General features: G+C 43.2%; 2 protein-coding genes across 7 annotated transcripts in view; one reads left to right on the forward strand and one right to left on the reverse strand.

Annotated features, from left to right (window-relative positions):
• The window catches only part of NRXN3 (neurexin 3), a 1,822,863-nt gene that overhangs the window by 607,125 nt on the left and 1,202,338 nt on the right, over window positions 1-13,400 (reverse strand). The window lies entirely within an intron of this gene.
• LOC123327960 (lysine-specific demethylase 6B-like) lies at window positions 108-7,718 on the forward strand. 2 transcript variants are annotated; one of them, XM_044924695.1, is made up of 3 exons: window positions 108-1,060; window positions 3,507-3,569; window positions 7,439-7,718. In XM_044924695.1, the coding sequence occupies exon 1, from the start codon at window positions 108-110 to the stop codon at window positions 786-788; it is 681 nt and encodes a 226-aa protein (XP_044780630.1). In that variant the 3' UTR covers window positions 789-1,060; window positions 3,507-3,569; window positions 7,439-7,718. The 2 variants fall into 2 exon arrangements, with proteins under 2 accessions (XP_044780630.1, XP_044780629.1); XM_044924694.1 differs by lacking the exons at window positions 3,507-3,569; window positions 7,439-7,718 and adding an exon at window positions 1,360-1,855 and having other exon boundaries at window positions 494-1,060.

The following is a 13,400-nucleotide window of genomic DNA, read 5'->3' on the forward strand; positions in this document are numbered from 1 at the left end:
AAGTAGGTTCAGCTTAGTTTATCCCAACATCCAAGCAGTTTGAACATTTTTTCCCCCAACTTGGCGAGCGATGCAATGCAGAACTCCCAGGAAAAGGGGGGCTGCAGATGCTGAGAGTTCTTCGCGGGGTCCTCGGAGTCTCGGTGGAAGGGCTCCGGGAGGCCGAGGCTGTGAACCCTGCGAGTTCTGGAAGAGCGCCACGGAGCAGCCGCCTGCGGGCCGGGTGTCTCAACGGGATGAAAAGGCAACAGCCGCCGGAGAAAGATAGGAACAAGAACGACCGGAGAGAGAGAGGAGGAGGAGGAGGAACCCAGCGCGGAGCGGCCACCCAAACCGACGTGGCCAGGGCGCAGAGAGGCGGGGCGGGAGAGCGCGCGAGGAGGTGCCCGGCGGGCGGCCGAGTTGGCCGGGAGGCGGGCGGGCGCCTGCAAAGCGCGCGGAACCGGGAGGCACAGGTGAAGCGAAGCGAGGAGTTGGGGCGCCAGATTCACGAATGGGCAAGTCGTATGCAAATAGCGCACTCCCGAGAGCAAATCAGGGCAGCCCGAGCGCTCGGCCGAGGGACTGGCTGGCTCGGAGGGAGGAGGGGCCCGAGCGCCCCGGAATCCCGGCCCTCCCCATTCAAGTGCACGCTGGTCTACCCCCTGCGCGAGCTACGCGCGCGCACCAACACCCTGCCTGCTCACGCTCGGCTCTCTACCGGAGGAGTGAGCACAAGCGTGTGTGTGTGTGTGCGCGCCCTGCGCCTTTTGATCGCCCGATCCCTGCTCCTCTCCCAGGCATATTAAGCCAAACTCCGGCAATTGGAAAGGGGGGGGGGGGGGACTGCAGGCAGCAGCGAAGGCTGAAGTCGCCCCAGATAAAAATAAAAATCAACCCCTTGAGTCAGCAGGAGTGCCGGAGCGGCTTGCACGCGGTAGTGCCCGAGCGCGCGCGCGCTCCCCCTGGCCTGGTGGTCAGCACCGCGCGGCCACTCTCCGGGGGCGTGCCTCTTTGGGGGCGAAGGGGATACGAGCCCAACCGAGGGGCGAATGGCGGCAGCGCGTCCTGGTTCTCGAAGGTAAAGGCGGCGAGATGGACCCCAGGAACCCCCCGGAGGGTGAGAGGTTTGATGCGCCCCACCAGGGGAGGCCCTTGGAGAAGGTAGCTTCCACTCCTGGTGGGCAGGATGTTCTGGGAATTCAGGACCCAGGGGTTGGCTGGTCCAAGAACTTCAGAAGAGGTGAGGGCTGAATCGCCTGGCGAAAGAGTGGCTGGTCTAGCCTGCCCTGGCCTTAGAGGCACGCGGCCCCCGGAGAGTAGAGCCTCCGCGCCTCCAGGACTCTGGGCACGAAAAGAGAGTGCGGCTTTTACTTCCAGGCTGAACCTGCAGGGGAGAGCGGAGAGGCAGGAAGAAGCTTGGCGGGCCCGCAGTGGCCATCTGTTACTCCAAGAGGAAGCAGACCAGAGCTCGGCCAGCAAACGGTGGTGTTCTGGACGAGGCAGCCTCCATCCCACCCTTCACCCCCCAACTTCTCACTATGCTGCTGAGCGTGATACAGAAACCCGACAGCCTCCTGGACTCCCGGGTCTTGCTGTTGCTGCCTCTGACTCCCTCCTTTCCACTCCCCTTAGTTATAAAAGCACAGTATATTTGGGGGTGGGGCGGGGATGGAGAAGTAAGGAAATAATACTTGCTGGTTAAATCACATCATATATACTACAGGACACTTGCTGGTTAAATCATGTCTGTATGTCTTCAGTTCTGTTCAGTCGCTCAGTCGTGTCTGACTCTTTGCCACCCCGAGGACTGCAGCACGCCAGGTCCTGGAGCTTGCTCAAACTCATGTCCATCGAGTCGGTGATGCCATCCAACCATCTCATGCTCTGTCGTCCCCTTCTCCTCCTGCCTTCAATCTTTCCCAGCATCAGGGTCTTTTCCAGTGAGTCAGTTCTTCACATCAGGGGGCCAGAGTACTGGAGCTTCAGCTTCAGCATCAGTCCTTCCAATGAAATTCGGGACTCATTTCCTTTAGGATGGACTGGTTGGATCTCCTTGCAGTTCAAGGGACTCTCAAGAGTCTTCTCCAACACCACAGTTCAAAAGCATCAATTCTTCAACGCTTGATTATATAGATTTATATACAGGCTTCCCAGGTGGCGCTAGTATTAAAGAACCTACCTGTGAATGCAGGAGACATAAGTGGCGTGGGTTTGATCCCTGGGTCAGGAAGATTCCCTGAAGGAGGGCATGGCAACCCACTCCAGTATTCTTGCCTGAAGAATTCCATGGACAGAGGAGCCTGGCAGGTTATATAGTCCATGCAGTCACAAAGAGTTGGACACGACTGAAGCGACTGAGCATGCATATATATATATATATGTGTGTGTGTGTGTGTGTGTGTGTGTGTATATATATATAGATAGATAGCGAGAGAGACATGCACACACACACACTCAGCACTTAGGCAGCATTTCTTTTTTAAAAAGAAGTTTATAGCACCTATCATACTCCTGCTCTCAAGAAACATCTCAGGCCTCCTGACTGAGAATAAGAGATTAAGACAGTCCTATTCATCCTTGGGGCACCTTGAAGAGATGTTGAATAGGTTAGCATTATCTGTCTCTAACATGAAGATATCAAAGCTAGAAATGATTTGCCTTCAAGGTCAAGTATCAAGTCCCTTTGAGACTTTATGATGGTGACTTGGTGCTCTGGTTAGGAAATTGGTGTTCTCCTGAAGATCCCTGCTGCCTGCAGTAAATGGTGCACAGTCATCCCAGCTGCTCTGGCTCTTGGCTGTAAGGGTGATTCAAGATCTACGGCCTCCAATGGGATGGCCCTCATTCATGATTTTTCATGCCTTTGGGATGTGGCCCATCAACATGATGTTTTAAACTAGCAACGTGTACTCAACAATAGCACAATAAGAGAGAGGGGTGATTGATGGAGACCTGATTTACACCCTGATTTAAGACCTGATTTCTTTCTCTGTAAAATGGGAATAGTTCCTCCTCCCCTTATAAAGTTCTTGGGAATATTAAATGAGATAATGCATATACAGCATGTGGCATAGCAGTAAAGAGTGGCAGTAATTTTTGTTTAATAGAAAAATAAGCTAAAACTCCAAAAAGGTTAAGTACATGTTTAGGGTCTCAGGTAACTATTACGACAAAAGTGAAAAAAAAATACATATTAATATCCTAGGCATCCTCCATTAACGCAGATGATAATTCCCATTCAATCCAACCACTCCTTGATGTCCTCCTCCAGATGGAATCTCATGGCGCTTTGGATTTAGTCTCTGTATCATGGCCTTAGAGAGACCTAGATGACCTGGCTTATACCTAGTTCTCCAACTCCATCTTCTTCCAGATGACCTCTTACTCTCTACCCGGCCGTCTCCTGGACCTGCTTTTTGCTCTTGAATGTGCAAAGCTCTTTCCCTACTCAAGGCCTTTAAACATGCTGGGCCCTCTTCTCTGGAACACTCTTCCCTAAGATTTTCATCTGATTTTCATTGCAGATGTGACCTCCTCAGAAGCCCTCTCTGACCCTCATCTAAAGTAAGCTACAACCACCCCAAAAGGTACTTTAACCCATGACCATGTTCTGTTTTCTTCAAAGCACTCCACTTTCTGAAATTATTTTATTTATATTTGTTCATGGTCTGTCTCTTTAAAAAGCCTGCAAGTTCCCTGGATGTTGAACCTTTGCCTTGGTCTCCCCTATATTTTCTGTGTGCACAAGAGTGCGTAGTACAGAGTAGAAGCTCAGTAAACCTTTGGTGAATTAATGCATCCAAGGGATCAATTTCCAACCTCATGTGGTGTGGTTTAGTGGCTAAGATGTGTCTGACTCTTGGAACCCCATGGCCTTGTAGCCCACTAGGCTTCTCTGTCCATGGGATTTCCCAGGCAAGAATACTGGAGTGGGTTGCCATTCCCTTCTCCACAGGATCTTCCTAATCCAGAGATTGAACTCATGTCTCCTGGGTCGCAGTGGGATTCTTTACCACCTAAGACACCAGGGAAGCCCTTCCAACCTTATATGCATATATTTTTATATACCATTCATTCCACTGACATATCTGGCTCTAGCAACACTGACCCCCAGAGACACATATTTGCAGAGATCATGAGTTGACTACCTATCCACTTAATGCTTTTCTTCTTTTCTGAATTGGCATTGAGTATTGGAGACTGTATTTTTTCCCCTTAATCCCAAGGAAGGATGGGAAGTTTAGATGGACCTTCCAATTAATTCTCTGCTAGGCAACAAAATGAAAAATAAATCCTTAATTCAGTACAAAACCTGGAAATGCCACTGGTGCATAACAGCTGGAACTATTCATTTTACTTGTCATACTTATCATTTATTTATTTACTTTTCACAAAATGTCAAAAGAAGTATCTGTGAATTCTGGTAAGGCTGATTCCACTTGGGGACCGAGTAGAACACAGAGAAGATATATCAGAGGGCAAATGCAAGACTGGTTTATTTTTCTTCTTTCTCTTTCAAGTGGCAATCCACAATTATCCTGATAAAAAGCAATGTCCTCCTCCAATTTAACACATTGTTGAAAATTTTTTTTTCATTTCCTTTCTCTCCTTCTTCTCTCTTGCTCTAGTTAACACATTCCTACTTAGATGTCTTTTCTAATTCACGTCATTCTCAGGTCTATTAGAATTTACACGGAGAGTGCATGTTCAGTCACTCAGTCATGTCCGACTCTTTGCGATTCCATGGGCTGTAGCCCACCATGGTTCAGTGGTTCCCCTGTCCATGGAATTTTCCAGGCAAGCATACTGGACTGGGTTGCCACTTCCTTACCCAGAGAATCTTCCTGACCCAGGGATCGAACCTGCGTCTCCTGCATCGGTAGGTGGATTCTTTACCAACTACGCCACCTGGGAAGCCCCGGATTTATATTAGGCTGATCTATTAAGTTGGTTGCTGTTGTTGTTTAGATTTTTAGCTCCAGGGATAACCCCTAGATACTGCCTGCATCTGCAGTTCTGGATAAAGGGATTTGTCTTCACCTGGACCATCACAAAAGGCTCCCCTCTTTCCCTCTGAGTTATCTTTTCTAGTGGGTCCTTTGAGTGAGAACACTTAGGAATGAAGCATGCAGCTACATGAAGATGAGAGTCTGTTTTTAAGATAGAAAGAGAAATAGATTTAGAAACGTTATGCTCACCACAGATTTAAAGTTGAAAAGTATAAATAATTTCACAGGAACAACCACGCTTAGCTCCACTTGGATAAACCGCCATGGCATCCTAACCAGACTTTTTGGAACCTTAAGTTTCTGAATGAAATGCAGCTTTAAAAAAAAAAAGAAAAAAGGCCTGTGGCTGGATTTGCCTGGGTTAATAGCTCGGTTTCTCTATTATTTCAGGCTGCAGAATTTAGCACTATAGATTTCTTCTCCCCATTTTAATCTCCCCCTTCCTCTCCTCCCAGCCTCCAAAAAAAGACTGTCCCAAGATAAGATACGAGAATCCTGATCCATCTGACACTCTTTGTCTTGCTTTGGTGGGTGCGTGCGTACCTGTGCAGTCGCTTGGTCATGTCTGACTCTTTGTGTCCCCATGGACTGCAGCCCACCAGGCTCCTCTGTCCATGGATTTCCCAGGCAAGAATACTGGAGTGGGGTGCCATTTCCTCCTCCAGGGGATCTTCCCAACCCAGGGATCAAACCTGCGTCTCCTGCATCAGCAGGCAAGTTATTTTACCACTGAGCCACCTGGTGGAAACCTCAGCTATGAAGTACTCTGGTGAATTTTCTGGCTCCTAAAATACGTCCCACGAAAGTACTTAATGGTGTCAGGTGCCAGGAATCTAACGCACCACTGCCCTGTCAGTCTCTCACAAGACATTCTCTCTGTGCCTGCACACGCCTTTTCTCGCTTTGCAGAGCCTCCAGCTTTCCACTTTGCTGCTGGCGAGAGATGCCCATCCAGTTGTTGGCTGCAGGTACAGCTGATCTGATGGCACAGACACAGACAGCACGGGGGCAGTCTGTTTCTCTGTGAGCCCTAAACTCTGGCAAGGACCCTTTTTCTCCCCAAATATACAGAGTAGAAATCCTTACATCTCTCTTGAAACACAGTTCCAAAGTGTAAGTTTAGGGAAGAGGGAAAAACAAAAACAACTAAACTCTCATAATGTGCAATGAAATCCAAGTCGTGAAAAAATACAGGTGACTGTTAACATGGCTATAAATATAGCCAAGGGTTCCATAAAACAGTCGAACTTTGCTTTATTATATGTCAGTGGGTTTATTTATAGCCACATAATTCATCCTTCTGCTCATTTATTTAAGAAAGCCATCCTGCAAAAAAGCAGGTTTTGATTATATTTTACATTTGGGAGTATAAAAGAGAAGCTTTATTCTTTTAAGTATCACTCCTACATGTATTTTGATTTAAAAAAAAAAAAACAAAGACAACGGCATCCTTGTATAATTTTATCATTTAGAGAATATGTTGCTTCTGTTGCTTTAATTTATCCTTCACACAAACATCCATAGTTGTTCTCTTGTCCTCCTTGTGGCTGAAGTTGGGATATCAGGAGTCTGGATGTGGAGAAAAATCTCTAGGAAATTTTCCAAATCTGTTGATCAATGGCTCTGGGATATCTGTTTTGTTGGAATTTTACACATTTCTTTAAAGAAAAGAAAATACATATATATAATGTTCCTATATAAACCTTAGCCAGCTTCCTTGGAAATCCAAATGAAATTATTTTCTCATAGAAACAACTTTCCTTTTAATCGAGGACAGGATTCAGTTAGTCATAAAGAAATTGGGGCATTTAAACTCCCGTTAGTCTTCTCTAAGCTTACATCAGCTATCAGAGATCATGTACATCTTAATCCAGTTTTAATGATTCAAACAAAGTGAGTGATTGTTATATAATAACAGAAGTAATAACACCATTTGTATGTTTATAGAGAAATTATCAAATCAAATATTTAGAAGACACTTTGAGAGTGTGCATACTGATTTTGATCAGGGGCTCTGGTGCCTTGACTGCCTGGGTTCAACGTCTTGATTTTGCTTTCTAGCTGTTGTGAAAAATGTTGGCAAGGTCCTTAGCCCTTCTTTATCACAGCTTCTCCCTCTGTGAAATGGGAATAATCATGCTATCTAACAAAAAGGCTTGCTGTGAGGATTTAGAAAGGTATTACATGTAAAGTGTGTATAAACAGTGCCTGGCACTGTGTGTATAAACAGTAAAGGCTCAATAAATGCAAGTATGAAAATAATTGTCTTTTTCTCCAGCTGACTCCTTGAAATACATCTCTGCAGATGGATTTTTTCTTTTCGTTGACAAATCTCAAGAGGACCGAGTAAACAAAAAGTTCCCCTTGCAACTCCCAAACGTATAATGGAAAGTTACTCCTCTGTGTTACCTGACTCATTGGATTCTCTTTGCCCATATATTTTGCAGAATGGGGAGCAGCTTAATCATACTCTTCTCACAAACATCTTTCAACTCCAAAACAATAAAGCTCACCATGGCCCTTGAATCAGATAATATGGAGTGCCGGAACCCAGCCCTGTTTCATCAGTAATCATTTTCCAGCATAACGGTGGAACTCACACAGCTTCAGTCTACTTTGCGATATGGAAGGTCTCTCGGGCTACTCTTCTGTCTCATCTCTTAATTTTCTCACCTTCTTTTCTCAAACAAACAATAAATTTCAATTATTTAGCCTTCTTCCTAAAAAGCATGGCTTCTAAATCCTTTAATAATTTCCATTGGATTTACCTGGCATTTTACCATAATTCAGTATTTTTTTTAAGTTACTAAGAATGTACTCTGAACTAGGTTCTACTTAATATTTTGTTGTATTCTTGTGCTTAGATGCTCAGTCGTGTCCAAGTCACTGTGACCCCATGGACTGTAGCCCACCAGGCTCCTCTGTCCATGGGATTTTTTTCAGCCAAGAATACTAGACTGAGTTGCTATTTCCTCCTCCAGAGGATCATCACGGCCCAGGGATTGAATTCATGTCTCCTGTGTCTCCTGCATTGGCAGGCAGAGAATGAGATGGTTGGATGGCATCATCGACTCAATGGACATGGGTTTGGGTGGACTCCGGGAGTTGGTGATGGACAGGGAGGCCTGGAGTGCTGCAGTTCATGGGGTCACAAAGAGTCGGACACAAATAAGTGACTGAACTGACAGAACTATTCTTCTGTATTGTTTATTTATGCCTTTGTTCTAGCACTTGCCATATTGTATATGGGAAACTGAACATAGAGATGGGATTGATGGTTTGTTTTGTTTTTGATGGCTTTTTCCCTTGCTAGATTATAAACTTCTTAAGGTTTTAAATCTTCTCTTTTTCATCCCAGTCCCCTGAACTTCATCTGGTTCCTTGTACATAGTTACAGTATACTTCATGTTCATGAAATACATGCACTCAAATAATTGGAGTTTCAGCTTCAACATCAGTCCTTCCAATGAACACCCAGGGCTGATCTCCTTTAGAATGGACCGGTTGGATCTCCTTGCAGTCCAAGGGACTCTGAAGAGTCTTCTCCAACACCACAGTTCAAAAGCATCAATTCTTCAGCACTCAGCTTTCTTTACAGTCCAACTCTCACATTCATACATGACCACTGAGAAAACCATAGCCTTGACTAGACGGACCTTTGTTGGCAAAGTAATGTCTCTGCTTTTTAATATGCTGTCTAGGTTGGTCATAACTTTCCTTCCAAGGAGTAAGCATCTTTTTATTTCATGGCTGCAGTCACCATCTGCAGTGATTTTGGAGCCCAAAAAAATAAAGTCAGCCACTGTTTCCACTGTTTCCCCATCTATTTCTCATGAAGTGATGGGACCAGATGCCATGATCTTAGTTTTCTGAATGTTGAGCTTTAAGCTAACTTTTTCACTCTCCTCTTTCACTTTCATCAAGAGGCTTTTGAGTTCCTCTTCACTTTCTGCCATAAGGGTGGTGTCATCTGCATATCTGAGGTTATTGCTATTTCTCCCGGCAATCTTGATTCCAGCTTGTGTTTCCTCCAGCCCAGCATTTCTTATGATGTACTCTGCATATAAGTTAAATAAGCAGGGTGGCAATATACAGCCTTGACGTACTCCTTTTCCTATTTGGAACCAGTCTGTTGTTCCATGAATAGAGAATGGAGTTAATCCACTGTGGGGAGAAAGGGGACTCTGAGGAGGGATTCATATACAAGGTGACAGGTGACCCTACTGTCAAAGGACTAGAGTTCAAATCCTGATCCACTCCCTGTGACTTCAAAGCAATTATTTTAAACTCACTGAGCCTATTTCCTAAATAGTATAAACATGAATACTTCAAAACTCATAGGATTGTTTTAAGGGATAAATGAGAAGATATATTTGACAGGAACACTGTAAATGCTTAGGTTAACTATTACCACGAGCCATGGTATCGTGGTACCATGTGGATGGTGAGGCCTTGAATGATTTCAAATAGGCAGAGAAGCAGAAATGTCAGTGTAAGGAGATTAGTAGTGTTGGGTTGAATCAACCACAGAGGGCTTCCTGGAGGGGGCAAGTTTTAAACTTAGCTTTCTCTTGTCAGTTAGATTGCTAAATCCTGAAAATCTCAGAAAGGTGTCAGCTGTTTACTTCAAGCAAACAAACAAACAAACAAAAAAAAAACAGGTCATGGGAGAAGGAAAGGGAAGAGGAAAGGAGAAGAGAGGAGGAGAAACTTACATATTGGAAACCATGTTGTTCATCTCAAATGACCGGGCTGGGTTATTCAGAGTTGTCAAATAAATACCATATAAATAAAAAGTTACATTGCAGCACAGCCAGTTCAATGTCTCCTGCACACTTACTTTTCAGATACTAAAATACTCATTGGACCCAATTCAAAAGACTATCATTTAGTCCTAGGAACATTATAGTTTAGGCATCCATCTTATACAAGCATCTGTCTCACAATTCCATGAAGAGTATATCTTCTAAGACAGAGGGACAGAGATATAAAATAACTGGCCATTTTCTTTTTGATATCATGCAGTCTTAAATCCAGTTAACAGAGAAGTCTTGGCGGGGGGAGAGATGAGATGAATGTTCCCCAAACAGAAGGTACAAAAGTGTTATCTAAGCAGTTCCAAAAATGTTTGCAAGATGAGTAATAAGGGCATTTCTCAGTGGTACTGAGGATTTAGCACTTTCCAAAACTGGTGGTGAGGACAGGGGAATACTGAGATGTAAGTTTGTGTCATAGCAAGAGAAATAGACTGCTCTTAAAATAGATGAAACAACATTTAAGATAACACTATTTTGGCACTGATGATATCTATGTCTTCAAAATCTACCATTTCCAATATGAACAAGCAGAATTCGTTGTTCTTTCCTATCTTCTGTTAACATTCGTCACATTCTCTTATCATCAGTTGGGTTTATATCTGGATCCCTTACACAATTTATAGAGGAATCATGTAGGGAACTGGGGCCTGGTCTGAGGGTCAAACAGCTTAAGTTCTAGGGCCAGATAGCTTATGTTCAAATCCTTGCTCCTTTATTTAATAGCTGTGTGACCTTGGGTAAGTTGCCTAGCCTTTGAAAACCTGTTTTCTCATCAGTAAAATGGAGATTGTAGTATTCCCTCTCTCAAACTTAGCACAATACCACAACAGTAAAAGACATTCAATGAATGTTTGTGAAATAGTATTGACATACATTTAACTACTGTAGGAGAGAAAATCTCATAGGTAGATAGATAAACAGAGACATATATAGGGTATGCATATATATGTGTGTGTATACATATATATGTATACATACATATATATGCATGTATACATACATATATGCAAAAGTGTATACATTTATATACACACACACATATACATATATCTCCCCCCCCCCAAAAATATATCCACAAAATATGCAAGCATCTCATTATAAGGGAGAACTTTTCAACATCTGGAACTATTACAAATTGGAAGGAATATCTTGCAAGATAGCAGGCTCTCTATCACAGGAATGGGACAATTTTAGGGACGCTAAAGTTGCTGTCTTGCAGTAAATGAGTGGATGGAATATATAACCTCTAAACTTCTTTTCAAATTTATATATAATACCAATTAAAATTTCTTTTAAAATTTCAATTTGCCCTTAACCTCTGCATTTACTTAAATGTAATCTCTTGGCTTTATTTTGAGGTTCAAACCTGATTCCTTCATCCTACAAAAATCATAGCACATGATTGTTTCTTAAAACCTCTCACAACGAGATGAGAACTTTTAGACTTCTGTAAAATCAATCTAGTACTGTTGCACTAAACCTTCATTTCTCATTACTGCAGGCAGCGCACGTTGTCTTTAGACAAATTAACAATTTTATGTTTCTATTTTAAACACCAAAGATTATTGTGTTTTTCCCCCCACTAGCAACACCTACACAGCTGCTGTTCCTGTGATCAAAGGGGATATTTTTCATTGGTGAAAAGCTCATTGCTATGGGAAGAGTATGCTGACTTGCTTGCCCTATCGTCCTTTATCTCCCAGCAGGGAATCCTGGTGGACTGAACATAAATAAAACTGAATTCCCCTAAATAAAGACATGTGTCTTGAAAATCCTGCACAAAAAGCAAAAATACACTTCTCTCTCCCTCTCTAACCAAGACAAGGTCATTATTCCTCAGTAACTGGTTTGGATAAGAAAGAGATAGTTAAGTATTCAGAAGACACTTAAGAAAGTTAGGGAAACTGAGATATCGAGACAGAAAATAACTTGTTTGATATCACACACTATTTCAGTGTCAGAAGAAGCTGAAATATTTCTCTAGAATATTACTCTAGAGCATAGTATTCATGGCTCCTATAGCAACATCAACATAAAATAAGATTATAAGAAAAATAATTATCCAGTAAGAAGATTATCCACCATGAGAGGGTTAACACACACAGGACTGGAAGAGTAAAAAATCTAAGAATGTGAGATAACAGAACAGTCTGAAAGAAATTGCCCCCAAATTGTTGAAATGACTAAATAAAGAAATTGCAGAAACCATAGGTGAGAAAAAAAAAAATGTGATAATGAGCATACTTAATAAAGAGCTAAAGTCATTTGGAAATGCAACACAGCCAGTGAATTTTTTTCAAGAAGTCAGTGGATAGATTATGTAAATGCAGCTGAAGAGAAAATTAATGAACTGGAGGAAAGAACTAAAGAAACTTTCAGAATGTAGCACAGAGAGAAAAAGATTTACACAATACAAGAGAGAGTAAGAACCATGAAAAATCAAATGAAAATTTCAACATACAACTATTAAGATTTCTAGAAAAGAAGGAAAGGGTAATAATAAAAAAAGATAATGATTTGTTTTATAGTTAAGTAATACAAATTATTTTTTTTGAGCTTTACTTATCTTTATATTTTTTGGTGGGAGGGGATTGTTGTATTTGCTTTACAATGCTGTGTTAGCTTGTGCAGCATAATGAAGTGAATCAGCTTCACGTATGCATACCTCCCCTCCCTTGCTGACCTTCCTCCCACCCCACCCCCATCTGACCCATCTAAGTCATCACAGAGCACTGAGGTGAACTCCCTGTAGGTTCTTCTACTGCTGCTGCTAAGTCGCTTCAGTCGTGTCCAACTCTGTGCGACCCCATAGACGGCAGCCCACCAGGCTCCCCCGTTCCTGGGATTCTCCAGGCAAGAACACTGGAGTGGGTTGCCATTTCCTTCTCCAATGCAGGAAAGTGAAAAGTGAAAGGGAAGGCGCTCAGTCGTGTCCGACTCTTAAGGACCCCATGGACTGCAGCCCACCAGGCTCCCCCGTCCCTGGGATTCTCCAGGCAAGAACACTGGAGTGGGTTGCCATTTCCTTCTCCGATGCATGAAAGTGAAGTCGCTCAGTCGTGTCCGACTCTTAGCGACCCCATGGACTGCAGCCTACTAGGCCCCTCCATCCATGGGATTTTCCAGGCAAGAGTACTGGAGCGGGGTGCCATTGCCTTCTCCAGGTTCTTCTACTAAAGGATCCTAAAGTAGGAAAAGAGAGTGTGCGTGCCCATCATCACACTTTGGTTCATCCTAATGGAACTCCAAACACCAAAATTAAACATAAAAATCTTAAAATCACCAGGCTACTTTTAAGTAAAGCTTACAAGACGATGAATTATAATAGCTTTGTGTCGAAAGAAAGTTGCCTTTCAATCTAGATTTATTTAATTAGGCAAGTCAAATTTTTAAGAGTGGAGGTGAACCTAACACCTTTTCAGATGAAAGAAGTTTGAGAAAGCTTACCATTCACAGACTAGCACTGGCATAATCAAGAAAGGTTGTACTTCAGTATAAAGAAAACAACCCCAGAGAAAAGGAGTGGCATTCAAAAGGAAATGATGGGTGAAAGGAACCGGCATGATAGCCCTAAATCTAAGTAAACATTGTA

Source organism: Bubalus bubalis, chromosome 11 (genome assembly GCF_019923935.1).
Source record: "Bubalus bubalis isolate 160015118507 breed Murrah chromosome 11, NDDB_SH_1, whole genome shotgun sequence".
Lineage (NCBI taxonomy): Eukaryota > Metazoa > Chordata > Mammalia > Artiodactyla > Bovidae > Bubalus > Bubalus bubalis.

Bases quoted from the DNA above. Each gene is read 5' to 3' on its own strand.
- LOC123327960 (XM_044924694.1), top strand. From the start codon at position 494: ATGGGCAAGTCGTATGCAAATAGCGCACTCCCGAGAGCAAATCAGGGC. The intron at 1,061-1,359 runs GTAAAGGCGGCG...TTTTACTTCCAG, and splicing joins GCGCGTCCTGGTTCTCGAAG to GCTGAACCTGCAGGGGAGAG.